The sequence below is a fragment of the Colletotrichum graminicola genome, assembly GCF_000149035.1.
Source record: "Colletotrichum graminicola M1.001 genomic scaffold supercont1.4, whole genome shotgun sequence".
NCBI lineage: Eukaryota > Fungi > Ascomycota > Sordariomycetes > Glomerellales > Glomerellaceae > Colletotrichum > Colletotrichum graminicola.
The window spans coordinates 547,617-562,468 of record NW_007361008.1 but is presented as its reverse complement, the minus strand read 5'-3'; the positions used below and the strand labels follow the sequence as shown (position 1 = coordinate 562,468).

The following is a 14,852-nucleotide window of genomic DNA, read 5'->3' as shown; positions in this document are numbered from 1 at the left end:
GATCCTTCTCTTTTCACACCCGCTCGGGGGCTTTTTTTTTTTCTTTTCTTTTTTTGCGTGCGGGTTTGCTTGCTGAGCTTTCTCCTCCTGCTGATTGTAGCCTTGATTTTGTGACCTTTGTATCTGGCGATGGGTCACGGATGGGAGTACTTGTGAGCGCGTGACCGTGTGAGCGACCGTGAGAGTGTGTAAGTGAGGGAGTTGTGTATGCGAGTGTGGTGCGTCACGAGAAGAGGTTGTAAGTGGTTCTATCCGTACGGCGCGAGGGGCCCACAGTTGAGGTACTGTTTAGCTTTGACGTCATCTGATAGGTCCGAGGGGGGAAACCCTTTCAGACACGGTGCGAGCTAGAGGCATCCATCCTCTCTGGCTTTGGACGTTTATAAGTAGTTTTGATCTCCTCTTTATTGGGTTGTTCGTTTTATCATTACGTGTTCTTACAGAAACAGAAAATCCCTGCTCCCGGTGCACTTGGGGAACGAGCTGCGCGCCACCAGCTTGGTGTGAGGGCCGTCGCCTCTAGCCGCTGCTGCTCTGGCTAGCCTTGCGGGCTCAAGGGCCGGAGTGGGTACTGGTATTGTGCAAGTCCTGGGCTCTTCACTTCCCCGTTTGTGTACACATTGGGAATCCCATTGACACGAATCAAAGTGTATCCTCGCTCTAGGCATGTCTCGAGTCTGGCCTTCGACGATAGCAAGCCGGTTGCCTGAGTGCAGAAGGGGTGGGACATTATAGCCCATTCCTGCGTGACATGGGATGTACATGGCCATGATGACTATGATACCGGTGAGCAGCTCTGCTAGGTGCAGTTCCGCACCCGGCTCAGTCCCAAGTTCTCTCGACGCAGCAGGACATGCTCAGATGCCCCCACACGCAACAGGTGCGCGCCCCCCCCCCACCTTTCAACGCTCCCTGCCTGTGGGGCTCACGACGACAACAACAACGAGGCTCACAGCCATGAGGGCGAAGGCGAGGAGGGAGACGAGGATGACGGTGCCCCGGCTCGCCGGGAACTTGCCCTTCATGACCCAGCGCTGGGCGCGGGCGTAGCGCTGGTACCCGAGGAAGAGGATGAGGATGCTGACGGCCAGGAAGGTGGCGCCGAGGGGCTTGCCCAGCTGGCGGAGGGTGTGGGCGTTGGGGTCTGCGGGGCCGGGGCCGGAGAGGGACGAGTTGAGGCGGAAGAGCTGCGTGACGGCGATGCCGATGGAGGCGAAGGCCAGCGAGGTGCGGAGCCACGCGAGGAAGGTCCGTTCTAGCAGGAGGCGGGGGTTAGCCCTGGGGGGGGATGTGAGTAACGGACGGCGGCGCAACAGGACGCCGCGCCATGCGTTACGTACCGAGCGCGAGGTGGTCGCGGGCCACGCTACCCTTGTTCTCCAGCTCGATGCTCTGGAAACTCGAGAGGAAGACCGTGTACCACGGCTCCCTGTCCTGCGCGGCGCGCTCGCGCGCGACCAGGTCGTCGTAGTCCTCCTCCTCGACCTCGGTCTGAGCCGGCAGCCGGGTCCGGGTCGGCCGGGCGGCCGACTTGCGGGACCGCATGCCGGCCGGCGGTTCAGGGTTGCCGGGCGGGGCCGGCGGCGTGGCGTTCATGCTCTGGTAATTGCGGTTCGGGCCGCGGGAGATGATGGCGACGGTCTCATCGTGGGACCCGTCGGCGCGGGAGTAGCGGCGCGGGGGGCTGGTGGGGGCGGAGCGGGTCGTCGAGAGTCTGCCGCCGCCCATTGCTTGTGCGCGGCCTCGTGCTGCCTGCGTCTCGGGGGGGCGTTCCCGAGAGTGTGAGTAAGAGGGAGATGCGGAAGAGTCAAGAGAGGGGCGGACACAAGACGGTGAAGGGGGGAGAAAATAAAGTTACAACGGCTAGCCAGGGTTCCCGAGGGACGGAGGGATTTGGCGGCCGGGGAGGCGGATGACAAGCAACGAAGGGGTACCGTAGCGGACGCAGAGGTCCCTCAGCAGCCAAATGCCGGGTGGTGGTGGTGGTGGTGGTGTTGTGAAGGGCAGGTGCAGGTGTCAAGGCTCACACAAAAACGTACCACTAGGATCTCGTCGATGCGCTCATTGGTGCTCTGTCTCTGGGAGAGCGAGGGCGGCGATGATGGGGAGCTGTCATCGTAACTTAAGCCGCGCGACGGCGGCGGGGTGTCGGCGGCGGACGGAGATTGCGGCCGCTGGGCGTTGGACGAAGGAGATTGGGGATAGGCTGCTGCTGGTGCAGCCCCTGCGGCGGCATCATCATCGTTGAGGACGTACGCCATCACAGCCAAGACCTAGAACATCTGCATGTACCAGACCGACGGAGGATGATGCTGCGCACGCGAGAGCAGGGGTCCCGTGACGTGATTCGCCGATCGGGACACGATATGAATAAACCAAACGAAAACAAGAAGAAAAAGAAAACCCCGGGGTTAGAGTTTGTTTGGAAATGGGAATTTCTGGTTTCTTCGAAAGGGCGATTGCGCGCACAGAGCCGGGCTGATGGGCGGTTGTATCGGGATTTCCTCGATGCAATGTCGCCGTTTCGCTAGCGCCGAAATTTTCGGCCGGCGCCCAGGGGGATTGGAGGGAGGGAATGAGCGGTGTCTGGTGGTGGGGGAGCAATCGATAGCGGGCTCCAAGGGAGGGGGGAGTAAGGTTTGGAACGGAATAACAGGCTTGCGAGAGCTTTCCCACATCACCAGAAAAACAACAAGAATCGAGACGAGTTGGGTTTCCACGTCCCTTCATGTGGCTGCAAAACTCATGCGGGACACATACTGCATGACACAAACTAGCTCAGATCCCTCTTCGAGAAGCTCTGTTTGAGAGGATGCTCTGCATGATACAGTCTTCACCCTCACCTCGGCCGTGAAGGGGGTGGACCCTCGGGGTCGAGCCTTACCAAGCTTATTTCCCCGGATTTTCTTCTCTTTTGACTCCTCTGAAGCCGGATGAATGGGGGGGGGGGGGCACCACGTTTGGGGTCCGTCTTGGTTGCGGGGAGTCGGTGAAACGCTATTTGACGTTGGGCAACGGCCCCCGTCTTCTCCTCACTTGCTTGCCCGCCTGCGTGATGGGCGCTCATACTCTCACGAAACAGGCTCGACTGCTTCCATGCCGATTTTGCCCCCCAAAGCCATGCGGACGACTTCGTTAATGAAGACCTTCCCGGAGAACACGATAGATAGAACTCTCCCTCCCTCCCTCCCTCCCCGTACTGCTTGACAAAGAAGCCAAAATATCCGCAACGCCCAGTATACAAATAGCACCTAGTATCTCCCTCGCAAAGCCTGCTCCCTGTCCTCGAACCTGAGCATCCAACGCCGACAGCATCTCCCCGTGGGTTTACTTGTTTTGATGCCGGCGTGTTTTCATCGGCTTGATAATCTACCATCCCCACGCCTACTCTGGGTCCTGGCGACCAAGAGGTTTTACAGGGTCTGTGTCTTCAAGGCGGGCGGGGCAAGTCCCGGCCTTTGTTCTCTCTTCCTTTCCCCCCTCCCCTCCCCATCGCGTTACTGTTACGGTAGTACACGTCCTTGATCTCCCGGCGGGACGACCTAGAATGACAAATCCATGCTTGTGGGCGGGCATGCCTTCATCGACACAGGCTGCTCGAACCGCGATGTCCGAGGATCATCGAGACACGCGCTCTGCCTGTACAAGGTCGCAAGAATGTGTTCTTTCCACCTCCAACGGAACTATGACGACGGATAAGGGCGCAGACCATGTGCGACATGTCACCTCTGTCCCGAGTGCAGTGAGAAAGCCGACTTTGACGAACTTGCTTGTATTCGTGAATCATCTACTTCCACAGCCCAACAGCAAGAACCACCTCTCCCTTCTCGTCGTAGATGGATCTGGCTTTGATGTACGCCGTCGTGCGGTCCTGGTCCTCTCCCTCCCCAGCCGGTGCCATGGCCGCGGCATTGCACTCCGGCACGTTCAGGTACATCAGGTACGCGAAGCCGGCCTCCGACGTACGCTGCCCGCTGCCGATGGACTCCAAGTACGCGCGTTCCATCCACTCGGTGACTTCGGAGAAGGACGTTGGTGAGCGAGCGTTCGCGCCCTGTCTCGCGAGCCAGGAAATAGTGGTGTGGACAAGCGCCCCCGATATCACGACGTGGCACACCCTTCTGTAAAATGGCACATTCTGCGACGGCTCAACGTTGTAGGTCTGATACTCAACAGATGATGACGCGAGGCGCCAGAGGCCGAGGTGCGCGTGCCATTCCACGCCAGCTTGACGGGGGAGTTCCTCGACTTCAACAGCGAAGAAAGGGGGCACCGGCCTTCTACCCTCTCTTTCGTCCTCCTCGGTCGCGCCCCTGACGGCGGACCAGTCCGGAAGCTTTTGTGGAGCGGGGCCGTCGTCGCCGAAGGACATGTACGCCGGGTTGAACTTGCGATCCCAGAGGTCGGGTCCGCATCCGTTGTCCCCGTCCTCGTCCTCATCTTCGTTGGGAGCATGTACGCCCTTCCACGCAGCGGCGGCAAGGCGGCTCTGGCGCCTCTTTCCCGCCTCCTCCAGCGTGTGCGGGAAGTACGCAACCGCACTGGTCCAGAGCTGCACCTTCATTTCAGTAGCTATGCGCCAGAGATGCTGCAGAGACAGAACGATTTGCGTTTCCAAGTTGCCCGTCTCCTCAGTGGGTAAGATCATGCTCGCCGGTACGAGCGGGATCTGGCCTGCAATCGTGACTGCTCTGACTCCAGCCGTGGCCGCTTCTCGCTCATCTTGCGGCAACGCCGCCTGGCTACTCAGAGGCACGTCAATGGCCTGAGAGTAGGGGCCAATGTTTGCAGGCGCCCAGTATGATCGGGATTGCACGTGGAGCCCATTCCGCTCACGGAGCCCCAGGTTTGGCTTTACCGTCAGGTGGATGTTGATGGCGCTTCCCGCCTGGAGCCCGCCGCACGAGATGGTGACTCGGGATGGGGGATTTGGATGCTGGAACAGCTTGCTGTAGATCCCGTTGACCGTAGGGAAATCGGACATGGAGCTTAGGGAAATCACGGCGTTGGTGATGGCTGTCGTGGGCAGCGGCGGAGAATGATCAGCAAGGCGTTTTCGAACCTGGTAAACTATCTCTTCGGTCTGCTGCTCGATAGATAGCCTCTGATCCCCTTCCGCTTCCGCATCCAGAGACCAGTGAATGTCATCTGAAGGAACCTTGGACAATGCCGATATGCTGCAGCCGTATTCCGCAAAGTCTTCGTCCAACAGGGCTTCCTGAATTTGAGGAAGGGATTCGAGCAAGGATTGAAATCTCGAGTCCAGGAGGTCGGGCACCCGGGGCGGGGAGCAACTTGGGCTTGGCTTCTCGCGAACACTCGCCCCCTGAAAGCTCAACCACGACGTCCCGCCGCCCTCCTTGATAACCCGTCTCCCGGATTCCGGCACATCGATAGCCTTCCGGAACAAGCTAGGCGGGCCGTCGAGCACGAGCGTCTCGAACTCGCCTCCCTCGCCAATGACGGATCCCTCGGCAGCGCCAAACTTTCTCAGGGCATGCTTGACGCGCGCGGCGCCCGCAATGGCACTCACCTTCTCCCACAAGAAGTCGTCATCGAGGCCTGCGCTCGCGACCTTGATGATCCTCGCATCTAGCCCGGCGGCTGCCATGTCGTGAAGCAGCTGGGCGTCCTCTACGGCTCCCGGGACGACGGGCGGCAGCACGGGATACTTCCAGAGATACGCCAGCGGCGTGAGACCCAAACGCAGCGCAACTGATTCCACACGCGTCCGTTGGTACGTCGACAAAATCGCCCCCGCACACAGGGCATTGGCCTCTGGGTGGTCCGCCATGACGGCGCGGAGGAGGGGCACCATGCTCTCCGTCTCGTCCGCGTCGGTCTCGGGGACCGCATCGCCGTCTCGTGCCGCCACGGCCTGGGCGTCATAGTCCCTGCCCTCGTACTTGGCGCCGCCGTAGATAGGCTGGCGGTAAAGCGGCAGTCCGGTGGCGTCCGCATACAGGGGTATGACCTGGTGGCCAACCGTCTGGTACATAAAACTGTTCAGGTCGGCGTCGTCATCGACTCCTTTGCCAGTCTCATGTCCTCCCCCCTGGTGCCCCTGAGTGTCCTTCAGGTGATGCGCCGTGGGCTTGTAAACGATGGTCTCCGGGGCCGAGTGCGCGGCATCGGCGCCGGCGCTGGCGGAGGCACAGGGGAAGAGGTTGGCGAGAGCGACCAGCCGGTGCCCGTTCCTCTGGCAGTGCAGAGCGGAGTAGAAACTGTCCTTGCCGCCCGAGACCAAGGCGATGACATTCAGCTGTTCAGACGACATGGCGGTCGGACCTCAGGCTACAGTTCGGATTATGCGGAACGGGGAACTCGGGCTTGGCAGTCTGGCCGGCCGTGTGGGTTGTTTGTGCCTGCAGTATGTCTGGAATCCCGTGCTGTGTTGTGCTGTGCTGGCCTGGCGTGTGCCTCTACTTGGTAAACGTATGTACGCACGCGAGGCTTTGTGCAAAATTAACGGTCGGTCGGCGGGGGCCCTGACTTCAATGTGGGGTCACGGAGCAGCCTGTCAATTCTGTAAAGAGCGGGATGGAACAGACTGGTTCGCCTAAAGCCAAGGAAGACCCCTGGAATCACGGTTACAGCTCTGCTGTCAGGGCCTCGCCTTACGCGGCGACGCCGCGGCTTTTCTTGAGGGGAGCGATGAGTGAGGAGAGAGAAGCCCCAGGTTGGATTGTGTAAGGCAGAGAGAGAGAGAGAGAGATGTTAGAGTGACGATGGGCCGCTCCGCTTGGTGGGAATGGGGGCCAAAAGTGGCGTGTGAGAGAGACAGTGCGGACACTGTACGCCAGTGTACAAAATACGGGCGATGGAGCTAGAAGGCGCGAGGTACCTGCATCGCTGTCGGTACCTGCCCTCACTCACGCGAATGCATTACTTTGTATCCGTATATCCATCATGCCTTCCGTCTCCGGGCGTGTACGGATACCCTACAGTACTAGGGGAATATGGAGGAAGGGGCAGACGGGTTCATTCATGCTATCCGTCCAGCGTGAACCGGCACATTCTCGCTTCCGTGGCATGGGGATCGTCCACGGCTGCAGAAACGGATACGGCGCGGCAGCTGGATGCAATAGAAGCTATGGAGACTTTTCCTCAGGGTTTCCTTTGGAACGGGACCTTGCAAGTACAGCTACCTGCCCAAAAGGTCCAAGGCCCCGGTCTCTCTGCCCGGCCCCCAAGCCTTCATCAAGATGCTGGCCGGCCACCTTCTCCTTCTTGATCTCTTCCATGGCTTCGGTGGATCTTCAAAGTCCCTGGAGGAGGAGTCGGTTGCCAGGACTGTACTAGCTGCTAGGGGTCCTGGACGGACCGTATAACATGATACACTTACAATATCGCCGCCGTGGCTAGAGATATCCGCCTGATACCCTCGCTAGGCCCGGCCTGGGTTTGACGGTACCTGGATCCTCTCGGCTCGTGGAGATGGCAATTTGCCGGTCGCCCGGGGGGCTGTCAGGCCCAAGTCTGAGGAGCCGGGACCTGTGGGCGGTGGGCATGCAGGCATAGTATGGCATGTGGACTCGTCGCCGGGCCCGGTTCTGCCTGAGGCTGTTTGATGATCCATCCCACACTGTGGAGGCAAAGAGTCGAGTGTGTGTGAGAGAGAGAGGAGGGGGAACGGAGACGTTGGGCCTTACGGGACCTTAGTTAGGGTCGCGGGCGGCGACGGGCCTGCAGATTAGCGGGCTATCCGTCCACCGGTTCGTCCTCTCAGTGTGTGTGTGTGTGTGTGCGCTCTTTCCCACTTTCATCTGCAGCGGGCTGCGCCAAATTTGCACCGAGGTTCGTCCTTTATGCTTGATGGTCTGATTAGTTTCATCACAGCCTTACACCGCTCGACGGGTATCCAAGACTTATTACTTCGCACCGGCCTCATAGAGGCCGTCGCGCCGACCAGTGCTTGTGGGCAAAACCCTCGACTCGCTCCTCTCCGCTTGTATAGGTTCATGTTCATATCGAAACTGGGGCGCGCCGGAACGACGACTCTACTCCCCCGGATGGGACGTTACGCCTGAGGCAGCCTTCGCCTCTAGTCACAATAGTAGGGTCCCACCAGTGGATTGATATGATGATGGACTGTCATGCTATATCGCCTCACCCACTTTTCCAGCGCCCAGGCGAGGCTCTCATGAGGCAAATCTCGAACAAGAGTGGCAAGACGTTGTCATCCACGAACCATCATGACCAAGAGATCCATTCATTACACAGTCCGTACCATCAGATAGATACCTAGTCTATAACAACTTAACCAGGAGAGGCACGTCCCCCCCTCTCCCCACCCCCGGGAACAGAAAGACCGACGCACACGACGCCAGGATGTCTTTATCTCAAATCAAGCAAAACGAAACCATCGTGCCCCTACCGCCGCGATCGCACCACGGATGAATCACAGAGAACCCTTGCGCTCCGAGGGTCGCCCTCTCCTAATGCCGGGCCTGACAGGCAACCCGGGCAATAGCTCGGGTGGGACACGCAATAGAATCCCGTGAATGGATAGATATCAAGGGTTCGAAAAATTTCACCGGACCATCTCTGGCGGATGGGATCCGTAACGAGGTAAGGTAAGGATAGGATACGATTAGTGCCTTGCCCTCAGCTCAGGCGGGAAGAGAAGCTTGGGCCTCAAAGTCCTACGAGCGGTGAGCCGTGCCCGTCCACCTTTTTTTTTTACTAAATTTCCCTTTCCTTCTCTAAACGTGCGGATAGCAATTTAGAGCACAAGTCGATTTTCCCATCATCCCGGAGTTCTGAGATTGGGTTCTTAGACAGAGTCAATAGTGTTCCATGCCTTGCAGCCTGTCAACACCACCTGCATCCTTGGCGTCTGCTTCGTGACCCGTCACGGTGCCGCCGGGCACCCGAGATTTGCACCTTCCCTCCGCCCCCCGGTAACTCTCGTAACATAGGTAGGTACCTGTAAAAGAGCAGGCCCGGCTGGCGGTGGCTGTGTCCAGCGAACCGCGGCCTTGAATCAGACTCCCACACAGTTCGGCTGGTAGTTCATCGCATGCCCTGCCTCCCTCCCCTCCCCGGAGAAGAGACCTCATATTACTCATCCAATCTACCGGCAAACGATATCAACGAACTAGCGGGCTGCGATCCAACGAGTTGGTCGAGAAGGTAACCTATCCGACTTGGTTGATATTAGTCTATTAGACCCCCCCTCCCAACCAATCGCACACACCCTCGTCTTCGCCCCACCAGCGCTTGACTAAACTTTGCCAAGTTTGCCTGGTCGTCACTGGGGTGGTAATTTGTGATCTTGTCAACATTCTCCGTTACTACCTCTCCGTCTTCTTATTGATTCTACCAGACAAATACCTGCGCTGTGCTGGTGCTACGAATACGTGCACGAAATATAGCGTCCACGTCGCTGACACATAGCTGACGACTGTTCGTTGCCCCGCCTGAGAACGTCGCATCCCCCCGCCATGTCCATCGGACGAAAATAAAGCGAAACCCAAACGTACCAGACCTTGACTCTAGGTATCTTGCCTTATCTTTTCTCTTTTCCAAACCGCCCAACCCCAAAACCCCACCCGGAGGGCCAGGAAAATGGAATCATCTTCTCCAACCCCCCCGTTGGCTTCCAATCAGCGACACGGCCGGGGGGTGGGGGCCCGGGCGTCCTTCCGAGTTCCCCTGCCCGCGTAGCGTCGGTAATCTGCCGTGTACGGGGCCATCCCATCGCGCCTCCGAGATTTCTATATCGTCTTGGATGTTGAATAAGTGTGAGATCCCAGACTTTGTCTCGACTGCGACGGGATGTGTAAGGGGATCGCCTGAACCGTGACAAATGGAAAATAATAATAATAGTCAGGCGTAGGAACTATGCCGAACAACCATGCTAAACCGTTGGAATGGGCTTTTGGTCCGTCAGCCCAGGCCAGGGGTGGGACCGCCAGAGACAGCATGCAAGAATGGAACCGTTACAGCCGGATCTCAAGGGAAGAAAAGTGAGTGGGAGATGGAGAAACATAGCCAGGCGCAAAACACACACCCCTCGGCGTCTCAGTTCCAGCCATCGGAATCGTCGCGACTCAGCTCGAGGACGCCCGATGGAGTGAGACCAACGCCTCCATCGCGATGAGGGAAACGGACGGAAAACGTCATGAAAAATGCCATCCCCGTTTGGCCAAAAGGGAAGGATATAAAGCAAAAAAAAAAAAAAAAAAAAAAAAAAAAAAAAAAAAAAAAAGAGAGAGAGAGGAAGAGAAAGAAGAAAGAAAGAAACAAGTCCAAGGGTGCTTAAAAAAAGTAGTGCTCCGTAATAATAATAAGAATCTTTCTTAGCTGGGAGAATAAACGAAACATGACATGGTAAAAGAAAAAAAAGAAAAAAAAGGAAAGGTAAAAAAAAAAGATAAAATAAGAAACTAACCTCCTCCACATGTGCCGCGCCCGCAGGTGATGTGTCGGTTAAGGCTGGGTCGGGAAACCCCAAGGCCAACGGTCCTTCCCTCCTGGCCTGTTCCCATGCGGTCGAGTGAGACAAACAGAGGAGGGGGCGCCAACATCCGGGAGAGAGGTCGAGACCTCGAATACCAAGACAACAAAGGAGAAAAAGGAAGGAAAGTAGCCCGCCCAGGACACGCTCGAAAACATCCGATTGGAACACGCATGACGGCATCCGACCTCAGCCCCGGGCCTGTCTCGTCTTGGAACCGTCGGGCTCAAGTATGCAGGAGGTCGAGCCCTCACATACTTCTTCCCCCATCGGTCGATGGACGACAGTAGTCACTATTCGCCTAGTCATAGACATCGGCGATCGCACATACACACTGGGAGAGGCATTGTTGGAGGAACTTTCAAGTTATTGGCATCGCGGAAGAGTATATCTTTTTTTCTCGGTTTGTTCAAAAAGTTGTGTTTGTGTACATTGTGGGAAAAATGTGTTTGCGGCGAAACGAAAAGAAAAAAAAAAAAAAAAAACCAAGCGTCTTCTCTGTTCGTCCTGGTGATGGGTGACCTGCACTCACACCAGTCCTGTCCCTCCGCACTGATTTTTTGCGGAATCCGACCCGTGACCAACAAGAAAGAGCTCAAACGAAACGGAGAATCCAGCCCGAGGATGGATCGATGGAGTTAAAAACAAGACAAAAAAGTAAACACAAGAAGGCGACGGCCCGAAGCGGCAAACACCCACCCCCTCCCGCAGGAGGCGGTCCGCGAACTCGGCGCCGCACAGAAGAAAGTTCCCTTGTTCCAATGCGATGCTGGCTGCCGGCCTCCGAACACGCTGGAAAGATTACAACGAGCGTAGAGAAAGATACGCTTGGACCGCTGCCAAAACAAAAAAAGATGGAGTCGTCTGTTTCCTCCTCTGCTGCAAGGAACTCTCAAGAAAGCCACGCGAGAAACGATGAAAAGATGGAAACCATCATACTGATGTCTCTTTGAAACAAACTCCGCCATACCTTACACGCCGTTGTCCCGAGGCCCGGTTTTGCTCTCGCCCTTTGCCCTTGCGTTCTTGAACTTTTGTTGGTGATCATCCTTGCTTGCCCTTGAAATGACACCGTCCCCCTTCGATGCTGACCACACCCGAGACCGTTGGCGGCTCCGGCGTGTCTGGCGTCGGAAATACTGATACAGTAAAGACAACGCATCGACGAGTAAAAATGACCAAACTCGCTTGCACTTTTCGCATGTGGTTCCTCCCTGAGGTGGTTCTATCCCCCCATGTTGGTGGATGGTAGCTCCCCCCCTGCTTTGGAAGGCCCTCCCCCCGTATGACCCTGTTGACCGACCCGCGCAAGCGCTTGGCGGGTAAGCCCGGAGAAAAAGAAAAAGAAAAAAAAAGAAGTTGTCGTCATCAAAGTCGTGTCGGGCGTGATCGAAGCGACGACTAATCGCTATCGATTGTGAAATTGAATGCGAAAAAAACAAAGCCACCCGGACCGTTTAGTCGGAGCGCTTGCGCTTCTTCTTGTTTTCTTCTTCCGACGAGAGCTCGCTGGCGCTTCCGGGAATCTCGGCAGCACACTGGAAGAGGACCTTGCCAAGCGTGTGGTAGTCCTCGGGGTGGCCCATCATGTTGTGGTCAAACGAGTGGACACCCGATTCGTCGAGCTCCATGACGATGGCACCACTGCCATGGGTTCTAGCGTGCTGGGACAGGTTGTCGCTGCGGGAGAACTTCTTACCGCACTCATGGCACTCGAAGGGCTTCTCGCCGGTGTGGAGCGAGCGGTAGTGACGCTTGAGGTGCTCCTGGCGGCGGAAACGGCGGTTGCAGAGCTCGCACACAAACGTCTTGGAAGGGTCCTCGGTGAGGGACTGCTTGCGTCCGCGGCGGTTGACGGGAGCGGGATGGGGGGCAGACGGGGTCTCGGAGTCGGACGAGCTGTTGGCCTCAGAGGCAGGAGCTTGGCTATTGGATCGCTGCTCGCTACTGGTAGCCTGGGAAGACCCGGCGGTGGAGTTCATGCTGGGCGTGGAGTTGCGGGTCTCCTGCTTAACCACCTTACGACGCTTGTTCTGATGGCAGTCGTTGTCGGTGCAGGTGGATGAGGGGCTGGGCAAGCAAGCCGGCGTGGAAATCTCAGCCTCGTCGAAGTTGAACTCCTCACCGATGAAGCTCGCGTGGCCGAGCGAGACGACGCTAGAGCCGGTGCAGGCACGGGGGCGGCCCACCTCGGCAGAGTTGGCGTCACCGAGGTTGACCAGGCCGTTGACGAAATCGTCCTCGGACTCCAAGTCAGACAAATCCTCAAAAGCGGGAAGCCCGTGAGGAATGGCAGGGTTGAAGTCAAAGTTCTGGTTTGAGGGGGCCGACGTAGGAGCCTTGACAGAGACTTCACCCCTGAGCTCGTCACCGAGGGTGAAGGCTGAGAACTCGGGGGCCAGGGTCGTGTTGGACGTGTTGGGTGCAGCAGCGACGGTCAGGTTGCGCGGGTCGCAAAAGTCAAGATCCTGTTCCGAGGCGACCGACCTGGCGTACGGCGAGGGTGAGGGAGAAAGCGAAGGGCAAGATGCAGTGGAAAGCAGGTCGCTAGTGTTGGTGCTAAGCGAGGGGACCTTGGTTGCTTGGTTTTGGAGGTAAACTGCCAAATTGAGTTAGCGTCTCGTTATTAAAAAAAAAACAGTTCCCAATAACTGCCCCGCCACGCTTTCCTTGCAACCACCACCCACTGGGCATGGGTTCCAAGACCGGCCCAACCTTTGCAGCACGCGGCAGCGCATGATTCGGGCTTTTTTTTTTTCCAGATCTTGGAGACAGATGCGTTTCTGCACGGATGGAAAATCACACGTTTCGATTTGCTTGCGACTTACCAGGTGTCATGGGGGGCGATCCGCAGCTGTTCCAGTCAATGGCGAGATTCTCGGGGACCTCCAGCGTCTCCTTGAATCCGTCAAGACCGTCAAAGCCGTCAAAGCCGTCCAACCCGGAGAACATGGGGTTCATCGGCGTGTGGATGATTTCGCAGCTGTTGTTGGGACTGCTGATGGCGCTGCCGCAGGCCGACAAGGGCGGTGTTGAGGGGAAGTAGAGGTTGTCGTCACACATCTCCGTCTCGAGCATGATCGCAGGCTTCTGGGTCATGGGCTGGGGCGAGGCCATCGGCGTCATGCTTGTGGGTGCTGGTCCGTTGCTGTACAGCGTGGGGCCCATGGGCTGAGAGCAGGACGAGTTGGGCCGCGAGTAGATGGGTGTGGAAGGCAGAGTCGGGACCATGGGGTACATGGCCATGTGCTGGTGCATGTTGGGCTGCTGGGAGAAGTGACCGCGGTGCCTCGAGGTATCGGGCTTTTGTTCGGGGCGGTAGTAGAGGAAGGGAGCTTGCCCCATTGCCTGCGCCGTCATCATGGTTGCGTCCATTGTGATACGTCTGTTCCCTTGATCAGTTCCTTTGCTCTCCCGGTTGTAGGTTGTGGCTTCATCAGAAACGCACCAGACAAGGTTGTCGTGTTGAGCTGTGCTGTTAGTCGGCGGATTGTTCGAGTCCGTCCCTTATTGATTAGTTGTAGGATGGTGGTGTTGCGTTTATTGTTGTACACTTTGTGTGTAAAGTTCTTTCGAACTGGATCGTGGGCGGTTGGCCTAATGACGGTGGGTTTCGGTTTTCCTGGATGTGAAGGATAGGACGACAGGCCGTTGATGGACAATGGCAGTCTGTGTATGTTGAGTGACTCGATGAGTGAGAGTGTGGGTTGTTTTAGTTGTACATGGAACTCGTCCCGAGTGTTCTTCTATATCTTAACAGCTGGCGTCGAGATTGTATGAAGATGTGGTAGAAGAACCGGCTTGGTGTTTGAATTACGGGCTCGAGACGGTGGTTGGATATGGTTGTTTTTAAAGGAAGGACGGGATGGTTCGAGCAGGTCGAATTGTTTCCCAAAGGTCGAGTCACAAAAGAAGGAAGAACCGAGTGGTCATAAGAAGAAAAGATCACAGCGCACAGAAGATGTCGATCATGAAATAGCGAGAGCGAAATGAATGTGGGTGGTGAAGGGGGATAAGTAGAGAAAAGAATCCAAGATCAACCGACCAGCCCAAGGTAAAAGTTGTCGATAGGGCCCCCCCATGGTACGTGACACTGGGTACCACGCCAAAGTGGCAGACCCGACCCAGACCACACCACACCAGACCCTAGCGCACCTTGGGAGACGGACCCTCGTCCCTCGTCCTCGTCCCCTCTCTTCTCTTCCCTCTCCACGCAGACATGTCTCACCCACACAAGTCGACCGGGGCCAGGGGGTAGAGAAGTACGTATCTGTGGATCGCGGTACTTGGGTACATGGTCGACTAGGGTAGCTGAACGGTACGTACCGCGTCCCTCGTCGGTAGGTACGTACCTATCCTTCTCTGGTCGCTGGGATGGTGTTCTGTTCCT

General features: G+C 57.1%; 3 protein-coding genes across 3 annotated transcripts; all 3 read right to left on the bottom strand.

Moving 5' to 3' along the window:
• Positions 1–902: 902 nt before the first annotated feature.
• On the bottom strand, positions 903–2,261 carry GLRG_01462 (uncharacterized protein; the record flags this gene model as incomplete). Its single annotated transcript, XM_008092147.1, has 3 exons — positions 903–1,255; positions 1,341–1,752; positions 2,040–2,261. 3 exons carry the CDS (start codon positions 2,259–2,261, stop codon positions 903–905), a joined length of 987 nt encoding a protein of 328 aa, XP_008090338.1.
• Positions 2,262–3,787: 1,526 nt separating this feature from the next.
• Positions 3,788–6,277, bottom strand: GLRG_01461 (uncharacterized protein; the record flags this gene model as incomplete). Its single annotated transcript, XM_008092146.1, has 1 exon — positions 3,788–6,277. The coding sequence occupies one exon, from the start codon at positions 6,275–6,277 to the stop codon at positions 3,788–3,790; it is 2,490 nt and encodes an 829-aa protein (XP_008090337.1).
• Positions 6,278–11,919: 5,642 nt separating this feature from the next.
• Positions 11,920–13,837, bottom strand: GLRG_01460 (uncharacterized protein; the record flags this gene model as incomplete). The annotated part of the gene is made up of 2 exons (XM_008092145.1): positions 11,920–13,061; positions 13,291–13,837. The coding sequence occupies 2 exons, from the start codon at positions 13,835–13,837 to the stop codon at positions 11,920–11,922; spliced, it is 1,689 nt and encodes a 562-aa protein (XP_008090336.1).
• Positions 13,838–14,852: the final 1,015 nt, after the last annotated feature.